The sequence below is a fragment of the Xyrauchen texanus genome, chromosome 15, assembly GCF_025860055.1.
Source record: "Xyrauchen texanus isolate HMW12.3.18 chromosome 15, RBS_HiC_50CHRs, whole genome shotgun sequence".
In the NCBI taxonomy this organism is placed as follows: Eukaryota; Metazoa; Chordata; class Actinopteri; order Cypriniformes; family Catostomidae; genus Xyrauchen; species Xyrauchen texanus.
The window spans coordinates 20,568,106-20,587,562 of NC_068290.1; the positions used below are offsets into that span (position 1 = coordinate 20,568,106).

Consider the following 19,457-nt stretch of genomic DNA (forward strand, 5'->3'; position numbering starts at 1 on the left):
GCAAAGCAGATAGCCACAGTCTGCCAACTGTTTAACATTGTGGATGAAGAGAGTTTACGAATTTTATGCCCGTTGCAATGAATATGCAACCAATGTGGGGATTAGTTCTTTCAATTAGTCAACCTCCCAATTAGACTTTGGGAATAATTTAATGTTACTTGGATTGGAGCTATTTTAGTGCATTTCTTTCATTAAATTGTAGAAGGCTTTGTTTGGAAAATGTTAATAAAATATTGTTACATACAGTTTTTTTTTCTTAAGGAGAAAACTTCAGGACTTTAAAAATCTGCGATTAGTTGCTATTAACTATGAAAAATTATGCGATTAATCCTGATTAAATATTTTAATCGACTGACAGCACTATTCAAAAAACAAAAAAAGGCAAAACTTGACCCACACATACACCTCATCGTTCTATCCTCTTTAAAAGCCCTCAGCAATCATGAAAAAGTGTTCAGCAACAACAAAAACACTCACTCACCTCTCTCACTGTAATCATCTACCAGCACGATTTCCTCCAACAGGGGTCTTGGTGACCTGTCGATGACGCTGTGGACAGTTCGGAGCAGGGTGGTCCATGCTTCATTATGGAACACAATGACTACACTGGTGCGTGGGAGATCATCCGGATACACCTTTGTCTTACACCTGCAAAACACACACAAATCATATAGAATGGACTGGGGGAAATTACAGTTGTCAAGCAAACAAAACAAAACCCAGTTCCACAGAACCAGACTTTGACTCTAAGGAAAAAGTCTGGTCCAGACTGAAGTATATTTTACTTGTTAATTAAAAGTGTCTTACTAAGTGCCTCAAACATTACTAAATGTCTTTCAAAGATTTGATGACAAGAACCTTGCAAACATTGTAAAATTTAGACTCTTGTTACTGATCAAGAGAATCAAATGACTTGCACCACTATTCTGATCTTAATAGATACTGAAAGAGCCAACGAAAGGACACTTTACCCACACACACAGAGCACACAGGGTCTTGAGCACTTTCTGAGATGAGGAGAGATTAGCACTTATCACAAACACACAGGCTGTTATGGAGAAATGGTGAGTGGAGAGCTGATACTGGAGAGACTATGAATAAATTGCATCTAAAATAAGCTCACATTAGAACAAATGATAACAGAGTCTGAATGAAAATCTGTGACTTCAGCAGGTTTGGTCAAACATACTGTAAGGTGTGTAAGGTGTTAGTGTGAATGAGCTAACAATTAGTATTCAGCAACGGAGCACTGAGAGAGAGGGAGGGACGAGAGACAAACATGGCTTCCAAAGGAAGAATGTGTATGTGCTCACTGGTGAGGCTGAGACAGTCACACTTTCACCTTTACTGTGGTATGTTTAAAGAATACTTTGAAAAACTAAAACAGCATACCAACGTTTCTTAAACAGTCTGAAATCAATTAAAAGCAGGTATTACTGAGGCAGTCATGAATCTGTCCCAGCCAAATGTATATCTTTTTATATGATAATAAATAAAAAAAAAACTATTTATATAAATATAAATGTATTATATCAGTAATTATATCTCAATACCCTCAGAAACCAACCACTGCTTTGACCTCCACAGTTTAGTCATTACATATTGCAATATCAGACATATTGTATTTTATGTAATTTTTTTTAGCATTACTGGCACTATATTTATTATTATTGTATTGTATTTTTTGCTTGACACTGTTTTTTAAATGTGTGTTTATGCTTTGGCAACATTGTATGGAAAAACATTTATGCTAATAACGTACTTTGAAATGTCTGTTATTTTCATTATTACAATTATTGCCACATTTTGTCTTACAGTATTTCCATCTTTGGTTAATCCTTAACTACGATTTCATTGATGTTAAAAAAAATGTATTCCTTTTTGTAAAATGTATCCATTGGCATTTTATGCATTGACTCCACACCTTTATAATGTATTTAAATAAATTTTAACACTATTGTCTTTTTATATTTTTAAATCGACTTGTTAACTCCTTCGCTAGCTTGTTAATTTATTTAACATATAATTTCTCAAAGTATACAAAATTATTTTGCAATAAAAAATGCACAGTTTTGGTCATGCCCATAAAGCACATTAAAAAGAGTGAGAGAGAAAGAGGGAAAGAGAGAAATCAATACTCCTGGGACTCTAGAGTAAGACCTGAAATTCCAAAGAATTTTCTTAAAAGTAAAGCCTTCCCTTCCTCCACATCCTTATTGGTCCTAATCTCAGTCAGTAAACAAGGGCACAGGCTCTATTTGGTGGGTTGACGTGTCGTGGGAGGGTTCAGAGTATGTGTTGGATTCTTTGTAGATTATGTAAGTGTTGGTTACTGTGCCAGCCTATGTTGAGGTAGGAACAGGAAAGCTAGTGTTTGTTATCTGGAAAGCTAAAGTGTGACACACACTCACACTTCCTGTCTCATTTCCTGTTTGGCCTAGCACAGCAGGGAAACTGGTTTTAGCCTACAATTGCCTAAAAATAAAAAAATATTTAAAAAAAACATGCACAAAACCACATTCTGAAGAAAACCAAAATCATAGCCCTCCAAATGTATAATGAACAGTGTAAAAAATAATTGCATAATTAGGCAATATCACACGAGCAAGAGTACTGAATATCAGCTGCAAAACAAAAAAGTATTTTGTGGATGTGACCTATTTCAAAGAATATTTGTTGGTTTGGGAAGTGATGTAATTTTTCCGATTTGTTGCCAAACAAATTCAAAACACAAGTTGGGAGGTGCTTTATTCATAATGACTCATAGCGGTAATGTTAACATGATTGTCATAAAATGTCAGTAGATTACTAGTCTTGTGTAGCCAGAACTATGCTAGCTCTAGAGCAGCTTCAATTGGCCAAGAACCACCCATTTCGACCGGAAAAGCCATTTAACTGACATATTAAGTGACCAATAACTGTTGGTTTTTTCATTGCAGGGTGTTTATGGGTGGGGTTATCAGAGATGTATCGTACCATAATAAAAGACAGACATAGAGGAAAAATGTATTTACATAATGGCATGTGAGTCTCCGTGAGTGACTGCTAAAAACTGATGGGAGAATAGCAGAAAAGAAACTAAGTACAGCACAGAACCCCTCATTATATAGAATTGCACAGACATGACTTAAGACATGACAAAGCCGAAAATGCAGCTCTTTACTTTCTGCTACGTGCCTCAAATGAAACTCTGAATATCTTTAAAAAATTTTATATCACTAACCCGGCAAATTTGGGCAAATTCAGTTTTATTTCATCCTCAAAAGTGCTCATTCTATCAACACGGAAACTTGTGAACACAACTCGGCTTCCAGGCGAACTGATCCAAAACATCCTGTCTGCTTCCACTCGCGGAAGTGCCATCCTACCAGCCAAACAGATTTGCAATGAGTTGAGAGAGATAGTATTTTACAGTTTTGTTTCTCTCTCTCTCTCTCTATCTATACAAATATTTGCTGAGAAAGCCCCTCATATAACAATAATTCAATATATAATGATGAAATAATTATACATCGTTATCTTTAAATATTAAAAAAATATATATACATATATACACTTTTCCACATTTTGTTATGGTACTACCTTATTCCATAATGGATTCAATTAATTATTTTCCTCAAAATTCTACAAACAATACCCCATAATGACAATTTGAAAGAAGTTGGTTTTACATTTTTGCAAATTTATTAAAAATAAAAAAACGAAAGAAAAAAAAAATCACATGTACATAAGTATTCACAGCCTTTGCCTTGACACTCAAAATTGAGCCCAGGTTCATCCTGTTTCCATTGATAATCCTTGAGATTTTCCTACAACTTGATTTGAGTCCACCTGTGGTAAATTCAGTTGATTAGACATGATTTGGAAAGGCACACACCGGTCTATATAAGGTCCCAGAGTTAACAGTGCATGTCAAAGCACAAACCAAGCCATGAAGTCCAAGGAATTGTCTGTAGACCTCAAAGACAGGATTGTATCGAGGCACAGATTTGGGGAAGGGTACAGAAAAATGTCTGCAGCATTGAATGTCCCAATGAGCACAGTGGCCTCCATCATCCATAAATGGAAGTTTGGAATCACCAGGACTCTTAATAGAGCTGGCCGCCTGGCCAAACTGAGCGATCGGGGGAAAAGGGCCTTAATCAGGGAGGTGACCAAGAACCCGATGGTCATTCTGACAGAGCTCCAGCGTTTCTCTGTGGAGAGTGGAGAAACTTCCAGAAGAACAACCATCTCTGCAGCACTCCACCAATCAGACCTGTATGGTAGAGTGGCCAGACAGAAGCCACTCCTCAGTAAAAGGCACATGAAAGCCCGCCTGGATTTTGCCAAAAGGCACCTGAAGGACTCCCAGACCATGAGAAACACAATTCTCTGGTCTGATGAAACAAAGATTGAACTCTTTGGCCTGAATAGCAAGCGTCATGTCTGGAGGTAACCAGGCACTGCTCAGCACCTGGCCAATACCATCCCTACAGTGAAGCATGGTGGTGGCAGCATAATGCTGTGGGGATGTTTTTCAGTGGCAGGAACTGGGAGACTAGTCAGGATCGAGGGAAAGATGAATGCAGCAATGTACAGATACATCCTTGATGAAAACCTGCTCCAGAGCGCTCTGGACCTCAGACTGGGGTGATGGTTCATCTTCCAACAGGACAACGACCCTAAGCACACAGCCAAGATAACAAAGGAGTTGCTATGTGAATGTCCTTGAGTGGCCCAGCCGGAGCCCAGACTTGAACCCGGTTGAACATATCTGGAGAGATCTGAAAATGGCTGTGCACCGACGCTCCCCATCCTACCTGATGGAGCTTGAGAGGTCCTACAAAGAAGAATGGGAGAAACTGCCCAAAAATAGGTGTGCCGAGCTTGAAGCATCATACACAGAAAGACTTGAGGCTGTAATTGGTGCCAAAGGTGCTTCAACAAAGTATTGAGCAAAGGCTGTGAATACTTACGTTCATGTGATTTTTTTTTCCCCGTTTTTTATTTGTAATACATTTGCAAAGATTTCAAACAAACTTCTTTTGTGTTGTCATTGTGGGGTATTGTTTGTAGAATTTTGAGGAAAATAATGAATTTAATCCATTATGGAATAAGGCAGTACCAAAACAAAATGTCGAAAAAGTGAAGCGCTGTGAATACTTTCCAGATGCACTGTATATGTACATTAAAATTCAGCTTGTCCAATTTGATTAGAGGACTGGAACTATCAATTGTATGAAATTTCATATACTGTATCTGTATCACATGACTCTGAACATACTGTAGACAACCAGCTCCACTCACCATCTCTCACACACACACACAGACACACGATTAATTAAATTAAGGTGAGGAGTTGTTGCCCATCATGTCCCATAACTGTGGTAACACAGACCCTTATGGCCCCATCTTTCTTAAACTCATCAACCTATTAAAAGTCTCAAGAAACACACACACACACACACACACACACACACACACACACAGCTCTTTTTAAATTCATTAACCTGATGTCAACTCTCTGGACCCCAGACAACAATTTAATTTGCTGCCAAGGCATCTCATTGGTCAGCCCTGCTACCTGCCTGATTAAAATGGAACACAGATCTCTTTCTCTCTCTCACTTTCTCTTTCTCTCTCTCTCTCTCTCTCTCTCTCTCTCTCTCTCTCTCTATCTCTTTTCTTTAGTCTTGTGTCTGTAGTCTCTTGGTGATCATGTCTTGCTTCCCTCAAATCAACACAGACATCATGATCAACATGGGAGCTGAGTGGGTGAGCTCATATGCCTGAGCACAGATTCTGCAACAGTATAGAAAAAGAGTAGCTGATCAAAAGATTTAAGGAATCAAAGATGAAACGCACATATACTTACACAAACCTTTAGAGACATGCAAACACACCCAATCACATTTCTAAGGCCCCGGAAATAATTGCATATACTGTACTGTATTTGGTGCAATTAGAGAGAGACAAAAACAACCCCAGGTCTGAAACACTGCTCAATCACACACATGCACACATCATTATACTGCAAAGTTTATCAGAATCCTCAGGCCAAATCCTGCTACAGTTAAGTATGTAGAGAGAGAGGCAGAGAGAGGAAAGAGATGTGGAGGGAAATGAAACATATGAGCTGTAGTTGTTGCATTTACAGGAAAGCCCACTTGATTGAGTTACTCCAATGATTCAGATCTGTGCCATTTTACACACATTTTTAGGTGTGTGTATGTGTGTGTTCAGAGAAGATATTGAACACAGTCTTTCTCTTACTTTTCCTCTCTCTCTTAAGTGCATGAAACAGCCAAAGGACACAGGATTCTCCAGTTCTGAAAGTCATCATTATCGCAATAAACACACACTAAAAATTGTCAAACTGAAGCGGAAATATAGTTCCCTTCCTCAATACAGATCAGCAATACACACACACACACACACACACACACACACACACATGCCCCCTCCCAGACAGCAGGAATGCAGTGAAGGAGAAAAGGTCAGGATTGTTCCCAGCTGTGAGCTGCTCTCTCTCTTTGTGACACCACAATTATAAAACAGTGTGTTTGTGTGGTGGTGTAAATCTATGCCGACGGTAAGTTTACAGTCTTGGCCACATGGTTTTAATTGTGCATTACTTGCTTATTACAGGAACTCAAGCCAAAAAAGCTTTGCTGGCCACATAGGGAACTAAACCAACAAAAACTCTCTCTCACAAACATGGGGACATAGAAACTAATGGAAAAAAGTCAAAATGAGGAATTACAAAATGCATATTTTATGGCAAGCAATCACACAATAATTAAGTTAATCACATAATCAAACACTATGATGAACAGTCAAAAAGGTAATCAGATAAACTGCAAACAACAAATCCATAAATCAAGCACAATATGGAATACCTTATCATTTTATGAAGGTCTATATCAATAATGTTATTAAAAGGGAGTATTTATTTTGTAGCATTTTCTGTCAAATTTTAATGTTGTAAGGTTTCTTGCACCAAAATATTTGTATATGAAACATGCTCATGCTATCTCAGATGTGTATGACTTTATTTCATCTGCAGAACACAAACAAAGATCTTTTGAAGAATATTTCAGCTCTGTAGGTAATTTCAATGCAAGTGAATGGTGACCAGACATTTGATTCTCCAAAAATAACAATACAAATCTGCATAAAAGTAATCTATATGACTCTAGTGATTAAATCCATGTCTTCAGAAGTAATATGATAGGTGTGGGTGAGAAACAGGTCAATATGCAAGTCCTTTTTTTTTTTAACTTTTTGGCTCATCTTGAGTTACACATTGCTCTTTTCTGTTTGTCACAAATATACAAAGATAAATAATCAGCTAAATTATCCTGTTGTCATAAGGACATAATTTGTTTATTTTAAATATTTATTATTAATATACTGTATATATAGTCACCATCCATTGGAAGGCAAAATTAACTGGATCATGGCTTTAAAGTAGTGAATGTAACAGTTTAATTTACACACAAGAAAATGTTAAACTAATTTATTCCCAATCCTTTTTCTGATTCTCCTGTAAATCGGCCTTTATGGGTGTTTGATGGCCTTCCAATAATCCCTGAGGATCATATACCATACAGAAACTATGTATGATAAAGTGAACAAACATCCACCCTCTAATCACAACCAGGCACAAATATGTAAATATGTTTACTCAACAACAACCGCCATTCGCCACTAAGTGGCGGTGACGTCACCACGACGCTTGTGCCAGGCTATGTGCACATTAAGGCCACGTGAAGTGTCGAACGCCTGCTGGCAGGAGGTCACGGGACAGATCCAACAGGTGACACGGGTCGACTGACTGAGATGACTGGCTGATGCACCACCTGTGCCCCCTACTGTGCCAACTTGCTGTACTTTAGCCACCCGGCGCTCTGCTTGTTGTTTTGAGCGTCGCTCCTCTGCCCTCCGTTGTTGTTGGAGGGTGACTGCCTCCAACTGGCCAGTAGCGTCATTCACAGGCCTCCTCCAAAAAGGCCGATCTTGACATCACTGGTACCAGTCATCAACAAGTCACACATCACTCCATCTCCTCTCCAGCCTGTGCCGTGCCTGCTTAGCCCCCTCTATCTGGCCGAACAAAAGCTCCTCACACAATCCAGCCTGGTTAAACCCAGAATGGATCTTAGGCAGCCCAGCCTAAATGTTTCTAACCCGTGAAGATGTTCCAAACCACAAATTAAAACTTTAAGTAAGCTAATGCCGGAGGCCCTGGGGGGACAGGCGTCAATGACGTCTCCTGGTCAAACTCCATCTGGCAGAGCCAGGAGACTGAATCCTCACCCTTGGGGCTCCTCCAGAAACAACAAAAAGCCACTACGGATGGCCACGTTGAATGTTTGAACGCTCACAGCGGAGGAGCTGCATTCAGAACAAGAACAGCAGCTACTTCCACTCCTCTGTCGGGAGCTGGACCGGTACCGCCTGGATCTCTGTGGTGTTCAGGATGTCCGGTGGACCTGCTTTGGCTCTTGCCACTATGAGGGCCACTACAGCAGAAGTGTAGGAAATTCCAGCAAGACCTACATCTCTGCTTCATTGACCTGGTCAAGGCCTATGATACCATCAGTAGGCCTGAGCTCTGGGTTGTTCTTCGTGCTTTTGGAGTCCCAGACCCGCTGTTCATGATCATTAAGGTCCTTCATGATGGCGAGCGGGCCTGGGTAAAACTACGTGGCTGGGAGTCGGAGCCATTCCCAGTTCACCTTCGAGTGCGACAGGGATGTCCTCTGGCTCCCACAGTATTTAATATCTATTTCGACCACGTGGTTCGTGAAGCCTTCGATGGCTGTACCGGAGGAATTTCCATCTGGTACAGATATAATGGGAGGTTGATCGATGCCCGGGTGCGGTCAAGGGATGGATCCCTATTGGTCAACCACATTATGTATGCTGATGATCTGGTGATTGCTGCTCACTCAGAGGAGGAGTTGGGGGCGCTGCTGATGAACCTGGAGCTTGCCACTAAGTGATGGGGCCTTACCATCAGCCCAACCAAAACTACGCACCTGCTTGGATATAATGTACCATCGGACACTCCACCCCCACAGCTCCCAATTGGTGATGGGGCAGTTGTGGAGAGAGTGGAGTGTTTTCCATACCTGGGCGGTGTGCTTATGACCAGCTCTGGTTTGACAGCAGAGGTCTCACTCCGAATCAGTCGAGCGGCATTATCTTTTCATCGGCTGCGTAACGCTGTGTGGAAGCTACCCGGTTTGTCGCTCCGCACGAAGCTTCAGGTATTCTCGGCCGCGGTCATTCCCTCCCTTTATGTTTACTCACACACACACACACACACACACACACACACACACACACACACACACACACGTAGTGTTTCCATGTTTTATGGGGACTTTCCATAGACATAATGGTTTTTATACTGTACAAACTTTATATTCTATCCCCTAAACCTAACCCTCACAGAAAACTTTCTGCATTTTTACCTTTTCAAAAAACATAATTTAGTATGATTTATAAGCTGTTTTCCTCATGGGGACCGACAAAATGTCCCCACAAGGTCAAAAATTTCAGGTTTTACTATCCTTATGGGGACATTTGGTCCCCACAAAGTGATAAATACATGCTCACACACACACACACACACACACACACACACACACACACACACACACACACACACACACACACACACACGTACAAACACTCTTTCTTTTGACAGATGCATTTTCAGTAGCTTTATCTCTACTATCCTTTTTTTCTCTCCCGTTATTACTCTCTTTCATCCCTCATTCTCCCACTTCCTCCACAGATATTGAGATATTTTATTTCTTTGATATCAAAGATATCTCTCTCACTCACTTGCTCGTCATTCTCTGATTTGATAATGCATTCCATTTTACTACATTCAGAGCAGCAAAACAGTAATTAAGTACACACCACACAATGCACTTAGGAGCTATGGGCGTGTAGTGTGCATATGTGTGTGTGTGTGTGTGTGTGTGTGTGTGTGTGTGTGTGTGAGAGAGAGAGAGAGTGAGAGAGCACGGTGTCAGGAAAAACAGAGGCAGCTGAGAAAAGGTTTATCTGTAAATGCACAGGAAAGCATAACGACATGTCTGAAGATTCTGTCAAATCGGTCCAATCAGAATGTGATTCTCCAACCACACAAGGAACTATCCTTACAGCTTAAGTGTATCATTTTTAGATTCTAAAATACTTATTTCCAGCTTAAAATGCAGAGACAGCTATAAGCAAGCCATTCATAGGTAGATTCCCACTAAAAGTGTAAACATTCTGGAGTTTGTTTCAGCATTCAGGCCAGCCTGGCACAGCAAAATTGGCTCAACCAATGGTTTGTGTTTGGGACAATGGTTTGGGTTCATGCTGGAAATCAGCAATTCCACCACACAGTGTACTTACTGTATGTGTGCCTGTGAGGAGTTTGTGTTTGGGAAAAAAAGAGCAAAAGAAAGTGAGGGAAAGAAAGAGTGATACAATGAATGGTTAGGGGAGGAGAAGATGAATCCCTGTCCTTTCTCCAATATTTTGAAGCTGAAAAGTAAATAAGTGTCATCAGACACCATCACCATAGCAAAGGCTCTCGCACACATACTGTATGAGGTCATACTGGCACATAAGTTCAGAGGGACCCAGACAAGACGTCTCTCACACACTCATCTGAACAGTGAAACCTCTATTAGAGCTACAGCACACACATTCACATTATGTCATGTTAAGCCATAATCTGTATTTTTAACATAGAGAATACATGAGTGGGTACACTCTTAACTCACATTTGCGAGTGAAAATGACTACCTGCGAATGTGGAAAATGAAATGGCCGCACTGGTGTGAGTGACAGCTGATCTAACACCCAAAGTTGTGCACTTATAACTGCAGCCTACCATTACAATAATTAAAAAACCTTTTTGCCTCATATACAAAGCACTTTTAAAGTTGGTTATTTTTTATTTAAAAAAAAGTATTGTTTGCTTGAAATGAATGCTCAGTTCCCAACATGCTCCAAGTCCTCGTGGTGGCGTAGTGACTCACCTCAATCCGGGTGGCGGAGGAAAAATCTCAGTTGTCACAGTGTCTGAAACAGTTAACCCACTCATCTTATCACGTGGCTTGTTGAGTGTGTTACCGCAGAGATATAGCGCATGTGAAGGCTTCACGCCATCCACTGTGGCATCCACGCACAACTCACCATGCAGAGAGCGAACCACATTATAGCAATCACGAGGAGGTTACCCCATGTAACTACCCTCCCTAGCAACCGGGCCAATTTGGTTGCTTAGGAGACTTGGCTGGAGTCACTCAGCACACCCTGGGATTCAAACTAGCGAACTCCAGGGGTTGTAGCCATCGTCTTTAACACTGAGCTACCCAGGCCCCCGATTATGTTGGTTATTTTGTTGTTTACTCATTCTCACACAAGGCTGCGAGTGCTCTCCTCATTTTCACTTTCACGTGCACACAGAGACACAGAGAGAGAGTGAACATATACTAAGTAAAGAAGGTTTAAGCGGAGATTCTTGTTTGTTTTGTACCTGTCAAAATGACAGAACACGTTATGAAAAATGAAGAATTGATGGACTTCTTAAAACTTCACGCTCACGTGCATGACTCTAAGAAGAATAGCCAGTCAAACATCCATTATATGGCTATACCATTAAAACAGCATGTCAACGTCCTCGTCTAACTCAACATAATAAGCAAATCTCAACCAAAAAAAATTTAAAAGACCTTGACACCCTGGAAACAGTAGCACAACATAATGAAATGTCGCTCTACTAACCAGAGCCTCTTTGCACAACTGCGTGAGGATGAAGTGCATCAAACATATTCTTCTTCTATAACGGAGGTGCGCTGTCTGTCATTTGAGTGCCAAGTGCTTGTGGGTTTCTTTTCCTTTGATCAATGCAATGCCTGACAAAGGTCGATTGACCAAAACGTTGCTGAATAAATTTTTATACTCTGCAAGCCAGGATAGTGTGGGGGATTTTTTCGATTTCATTGACTTTGCTACAGCTTGTGTCCTATCAATTACTTCTCAGGTGCGAGGTTAGCTGTTCATTGATTTTCATTGGATCTTAAAAATTCATGGAAATTCTAAATCATCATCAGCAAGCACGGCAAGACTGAAAAACCTCTTAAAACTGCAAATATTGTTTTAGTGTTCACATTTTATAATGAGACCAAGTGGCTCAGGGCTCTGCGTTGAGGTGATTAGCCTAGAAGAAATGTGACAACCACTAGAAATGCTTAAGTATCGTGTCTGTTGTGGTTATGTAAAATCCCACCACATAGGAGGCAATGCACATTCCAAAAAAAGTATAAAATCATTGTATTAGGGGCAGTGGTGGCTCAGCGGTTAAGGCTCTGGGTTACTGATCAGAAGGTCAGGGGTTCAAGCCCCAACACCACCAAGACACCACTGTTGGGCCCTTGAGCAAGGCCCTTGAACCTATCTGCTCCAGGGGCGCCGTATCATGGCTGACCCTGCACTCTGACCCCAGCTTAGCTTAGCTTAGCTGGGATATGTGAAAAATAAATAATTTCACCATGTATATGCAGAAATGTATGTATAATGTGTGACAATTGATCAATTAAATTAAATTAAATATTATAAATCAACATATAATTTTTATCCTATCATGATACTATCATGGGGGGGGGGGGCATTTCTCACGACCATGGATAACAGCACTCTCTTGCACACATGCATGTGAGCGCATACACAGCATGGCGGGAGAGAGAGAGAGAGCACTTCCATTGTCTTGATATAGGCTATGTAGAGACTTTTTGATATATAAGTAGATTGGCGCCTTCAAGGTAAAAAGCTTGGGAACAACTGGTCTCATAGAAAAACAAAAACAGCATTTATGGCCACGGACTCAGAAAGGAACCTTTGTGAGGAAGTTTGTGTGTGTGTCATAGAATATATATCAAAAATGTACACTTTCGTGAATAACCTTAACATTATTAGACACTTAACAGATAGTAAATACATTCATATAGTTATGAATGTCATGAAACTTTGATTTAATAGATTTACATGTTAATGAACTACACATCTGTTCAAAATTACCTATGTTTGTAAATGGTAAATGGAACTATAAAGTGTCAGTTTATTCAATCAATATATTAGTTTATTAGTGGTTTATAAAGGAGATCAGTCAGGACTGATGTTGTTTGGGGCTGCCTGTAAGGTTAATAATAAAAAAACAACTTTATAAGAGAAGGTGTCATGTGTCATGTATCAAGAACCTTTTGTTCTGTAGTAATTCGTAAAACCTGCTTGTGTACATGCATGCTCAGTTGTGATACATTAACAGTTACACATAACGGATATGTAAAAACTGAAATCTGACAGTGCTCCTAAATGCTTTACTTTGCCCGCAAGCACTCCTAAACAAAAATGTTAGTGTAAAGCCCTGAAATAGGTATTTTTTTCTAATTGTATTCAAGACTTGAATGGAATATGTAACTATAATAGGTCCAGTGACAATACGAGTCCACTAGTGAACAAGAAGGGGAGAACAAGGGGGCTTAATATTGAATTTATTTTATTTAATTGTTTTTCTTTACAAATTAAATTATCAGCATAACTATTTGTGTGAAAAACTGAATAAGCAAGGTTAATAAAAGTGAGTTATGAATGACCATTATCACCTTTAAGCCCTCTAAAGCTCTCAGAGTAAAGGGGAATTGTCTTTGGAGGGAATAGGGCACAGGGATGATCGCTTCTGAATGGAACATGGGAGCTGAATGTGAGGAAAGTGGCTGGAGTTTATTTATTAATTTTTAAATAATAATAATCATAAAACCTTTTTCTGAGGTTTCTTGAGATATAAAGCACGAGTAAGTGTTGTTTCTTTGTTTAGTGTATTTTGATTCAAAACATTGATATGTTGTGATCTTTTACTTGCTTATTTCTCATTCATATGCACTGGACTTGCACAACGGCTCCAGCCTTGTTGCAAGCAAATGTTGTGATGCACTATGTTGTTTGTGGGCTGTTTATGTAGTAATATGGTCAGTTAGATCATCGTTCTGTTCTCAAGTCTGTGGAAAAACAGATGCTCTTGATGTTGATATAGCTTCACAGTTTCCCCAGCCGGACACACGGCTCTGGCACAAGATGCAGTGTGGAAAAGGGGTTTTTGTGTGCTGCAATGTAAACTAAAGCCTATTAGCTATTTTTTTTAAAAGCCACAAGCTGTTTGACATGTCCTGCCCCAACTTCATGTTTCAGTAGCAAATGCGTCAACTGACCAAAGAAACAGCAATACATTATTACAAAGCAACTAACTAAAGCCCAATAGCAGTTCCATCCATTGACCCAGTGATATATCACCCTACCTGACTTCATATGCTTACAATTTAGTTAATTAAACACAACTGACATAACTAATGCAGCCATGTGCGAGTACGTAAATGTGTGTGTGATTATTACATCTGCTTCATAGACAAGTGTCTGCTTATCTTAGCTCAGAAAACCCTGGTGACATTATTGTTATGGTGAAATATTTTCATGGTCGCCTCTTTTGAGAGAGAGAAAACATTCAGGGTTTATTAAAATCATAAATATTTAAGGCAAGGCTCTTTGAAACTGTGTGTGTCCACTGCAGTGTGAAAAAAAACACATCATTTAGTGCAGTGGGAAGAGAGAGAAGTGTGATGAGTGATATCGCACACAACAAAAATATTTGTGTGGTATATCGCAATTCACAAATACACACACACGAAAGTCAGTTCCTTTGCTTTCTCAAGGACGAAACTGACAACTTGTCAACACATCTTTTCTTCATATTTTTCTTTTTTTCTATCTCTACCTCAACTCAGTGAACTTGCTATGGCAAGGAATAGCAGAAATAAAAATGTATTTCACTTTATTTAGAAAAATAAATCTGTGTATGCACACACACACATCCGCTGCAACTGTGTACACACAGTAATCACACACGGACGATTGCTGCACATAAAATGATTCATCACATGTAAGTGTAGGGTCCTCTGTCTGAGGAGGAAGTTCTGAGAATGTTCTTGGTTGAATTTCTGATTATGGGACAACACTTTAAGATGAAGATCCCCTGTGAGCTCGCTCAATTTTCAGCTTATGACCTGTATGTCAAGCAGACTCTGAAAGAGCCCATCCAGGAATTCCACAATATCCTGTCCCTGGCCATATCCAAAACTGGCTACAGCTTTCCATGTCTTCAAACTTCTCCCAGACACGACACTCCAAATCCAAATGGTCGCTAGCGGATTAGCAGACAATTCCCTCTCTGATGACTCCAGATAATTGGTCCGTTTCTCAACATCCCCCACTCTTGTGACCACATCAGCAAACTTCGCCTCCATAGCAGTGATCGATCAACATATCACACCAAGTTCCTCCAAGTCAGCAACGATCTTCATCAGCATTCCCGACATGTTCAGCATCTCTCGCCGCATTTCCCGCATCTTTCAGACTAAATCGACTCCTAGGCCCGCGGCCTGCCTAGGGGTGTCAGCTTGAGCCCGTAAGTGTTTTAATGTCTCCAAAGCTCGAGGATTTTCAATTCTTTGACATATTGTCCTCCTAGAACAGTTATGGAACAGAGTGTATCGAATCTCATCAGTTTATGTCATAAAAGATATTAAAACCAGCAAAGTGCACAGAGCTCGCACTTCACACGTCCGAGCCTCGCATGGCGTCACGTGACTCCATAAGATCACATTCTTATCAAGGTGAAAGTGTTCAGGCCCTGAAACTGTGAGAGTGTTAAGAGTGTGTGAAGTTAGGTCATGGCTGTGGTAAGTGTATAAATTACACACTTATCTTTTAATTGAAAATGTTGATTCTATTGGTTAGCTTTAAACACAACTGAGAAAGAAAAAAAAACTTGCCAGAAATGAGTCTGAGAGGTAATTTTTTTTTTTTTTTTTTAAGTAAATAAAATATTATTTTTTTTACAGATCATTGTTTACATTTCACTCCCTGGCATACACATTCAGCTGGCACAGGCACAGACACAGCACAATCCACCAGTCTGTCAATCTAGTCAAGTCTAGTTCTCAAGTCAAACAAATCAAACTTCTGTCCTCATAGATCAGTAAAAACAAAAACGTTTCAGTGTTTATCTGTACAATTAGAGAACATAAAATGTATATGCTATATGTCTTTAAAATAAATGCCATTTGTTTTGATATTTTGTTGTTAAGTGCAAAAATCTGTGAATAAATTAATTTTTAAGTTTGGCTTAAGTGTCCAAAGTACTTTTTGGAGTCACTGTATATTTAAAGTGGAGGTAAAGGAAACAAAGACATAGACACTCACCCCTCAAGCCGGACGTCTGGTAAAGATCGGTTGAGTGCAATCATCTCACTGGCCATCAGGTTAAACTGGTTTATCTTAAACATTTCCTTCATCTTCTCCTGGCGGTCTTTAGAGATGACCACTGGCTTTCCCATCTCCCCTGGGCCATCATGATGCCTTTGAACCACAGCTGCAACACAAACACACACGTTAAAGACTCCCCCTGTCTTGAGGGCATTGTGTGTGTGTGTGTGTGTGTGTGTGTATGTTTTAGTTTTTTAAAATTTTCATTTACTTTGGTATCTCAATGAGGAGCTAATTATAATGATATGGACTGACCTAAAACCACATGCTTATTTTAACCCTAAAATAAAACTTTTGGCATTTTAAGAAAATGAAAACAATGTTTACCTCATTTATTAATAGATTTTCTAGATCATACCGAATGTCCTCAAAGGGAGTTTTTGTCCCCAGTTCTGTCCACACACACACACACACACACACACACACACACACACACACACACACACACACACACACACACACTTATCTACTGGGGGTCACACTATAAAAAAAAACCCAGATGTGCAATTATGTATTGTTCATATCTGAATGTTGAAAATTCTGATAATGTGTATGGATTTTGTAAGTGTGTGTGTTGTAGTGTTTGTAGATTGTGTGTGGGTGGATAAGCACTGAGCTTTGATCATTAATAACTCAGAAAGCATGGTTTGGTGAGATTAAGGTCATATTTGCAACAGTGTGAGAGATTACATCTGCTCTAAGAGGCAAACTGCCTGTTTTTAATCCCTGTGCTGCGTGTGTGCGTGTATGTATGGGTGAGCTGTGTACGTGTAGGGTGGGCAAAATTTAGCTGTTCAGGCTGAGCGCATTACAAGGCAACTTTTTTCTGTTTCCCTGCTCAGCAAAATCCAATGACTTTCCGGAGGGATTCTGGGGGCAAAAATCGTATAATCTTCGCTATGGATGGACACAAACAAACACACACACACACACACACAGCAGAAAATGTTTTTTATTGATGTGGTGAGCAGATTATTTCAGGGTTATTGTTGATGGTGGAGGTGAAGCAGACCTTGAGTGAACACACAGAGACAAATGCCCTATACAGACCAAAGTGACCAGGGCAGAGGTCATAGCGGGTTCAAATAATAGACAAAAGAAAGCAATGTGAGAAATGTGCTTTCCCAGTGTCTCACCATCTACTTTCTATACTCTGTTTCTCTGCCATATTGTCTTTCTGTATCTCTCTTTCAAAACTCTTATCTTCTTTTCATCTCTAACAGAAACCCACACAGTTCCTTACAGGAACGTATTTCAAGTTATAATAACATCAGACAAGTTCAGTCTTTTTTTTTTTTTTTTTTGGTGCATAGTGTGTGTATGTAGACACCATACACTCATAAATAGACCGTAAAACCTGGCAAAAAAAAAAAAAGTTTGAACACCCCAAATGAAGTCAAACCTTAAGTATGTGTGTATGTAAAACCATGCATTCTTTTATAACTACAAAAGTTTGATTATGAGTTGGCAGAGTGCAATAAACAGAGACTCGCAAAATGAAGTTGCCTTTGCCTCAAGTAGTAAGCATAGCAACAGAAGTTACTAGAGCGCTTTCTATTAAGATCAGTATCAGACGGTACTTCAACAAAACAAAATAAAACACACTGTCATTACTTATGACTTGATTATAGAGTTACACATCACAAAACCTGTGGAGTTTTTTTATAAAGTCGGCATGAAAATAAAATAAACCCTATCTATTTTCTAAATGCATGTTATTTATAAGTGTGAACAATTCATCCATACACATACATACACACATACATACATACATACATACATACACACATACATACATACAGGGTGTTCTTCGTCCTCCCTGACCTTGCACAGCACCTGTGCAAGTAGGCTCACTGGGGGAAATGCATATTTACGCAGCCCCTGGGGCCAGCTGTGTGCCAGCACGTCTGTCCCGAGGGGTGCCTCCAACAAGGAGTACCAGAGCAGGCAGTGGGAGTTATCCTGGGAAGCGAACAGGTCTACCTGTGCTTTGCCGAATCGGTCCAAAATCAGCTGGACCACCTGGGGGTGGAGCCTCCACTCTCCGCAGAGCATGGCCTGTCATGACAGTGCGTCCACGGTGGACCGACGCACTTTGGGGCCGATCAGAGTGACGGGCCATCGAGAGAACATGGGCCGCAGTGTCGACCACGATAAGCTAAAATGAGCCGCCGCTTTAGCGAACACATACACCCAAACAACGTTTGAGCCAATTGCTATGTAAAATCCCATGACGATTTCTCTCCCCAGTCCAGCCCTGACAAGGAGGACATGGATATTGTAGAAGTTAAACAAGGTAAGTTTGCAGTTTGGATTTCAATAAACATCCCACTGAATGTTACATAAAACTGGAATTGGTTTTCAACAGGAGGAAAAGCTGTATGAGGAGACAGTTGTCAGCCTGTCTTTACTGAAGAGCTGTTTTAACAGGTAAGAGAATAGACAACATTAGCGGAGTAAAAAATATTATACTATCTGTTTTTATTTGAAATGAAGATACTTTTGCAACATGCAGTGTAACTTTTTACAAGTCTTATAAAATCACTGTGTTTCACATCGTTATAACTTTTAATATTATTAGAAAATTTACCCAAAAATGTAAATTCTGTCATCATATACTCAACCTCATGTCCTTCCAAATCCATGTGACTTTCTTTTGCAGAACCCCCAAAAAAGGTATTTTGTATTCCATATAAGGAAAGTAAATGGTGAGCAAAAGAGCTTGTTTTGGTTGCCATCGACTTTCATTATATGGACAAAAACATTCTTTAAAATGTCATATTTTGTGTTCCACAGAAAAAGTCATACAGGTTTGGAAGGACATGAGGTTGAGTTGACGTTGTGCGTAAGGTCTTACTTAAGTTAGGGTATAAAGTTCAAGGCTTCGTAACTACTAGTTAGTTTGTAATGAAGTCGGTGCTTAAATTGGTTGCATCACCTGTTCTTAAGGCAAGTCTTAACCCTCTAGGGATATTTTCGTCATTACAGCGGAAACAACTTAAAATACGCCGTCATTTTTGGGTATACAGATAAGTGTAAGACATCATTAGAGACTATAAAGGGTCTACTTTTATTTGTGTACACTC

The 19,457-nt window shown here is 39.8% G+C and overlaps 1 protein-coding gene across 1 annotated transcript in view; it reads right to left on the bottom strand.

Moving 5' to 3' along the window:
• Window positions 1-19,457, bottom strand: part of LOC127656080 (polypeptide N-acetylgalactosaminyltransferase 1-like) — a 156,108-nt gene that overhangs the window by 40,829 nt on the left and 95,822 nt on the right. The window contains exons 4-5 of the mRNA XM_052144246.1: window positions 16,309-16,477; window positions 482-648 (exon numbers count right to left, since the gene is read on the bottom strand). Coding sequence (XP_052000206.1) covers window positions 482-648; window positions 16,309-16,477 — 336 coding nt within the window. The remainder of the gene's footprint in view (window positions 1-481; window positions 649-16,308; window positions 16,478-19,457) is intronic.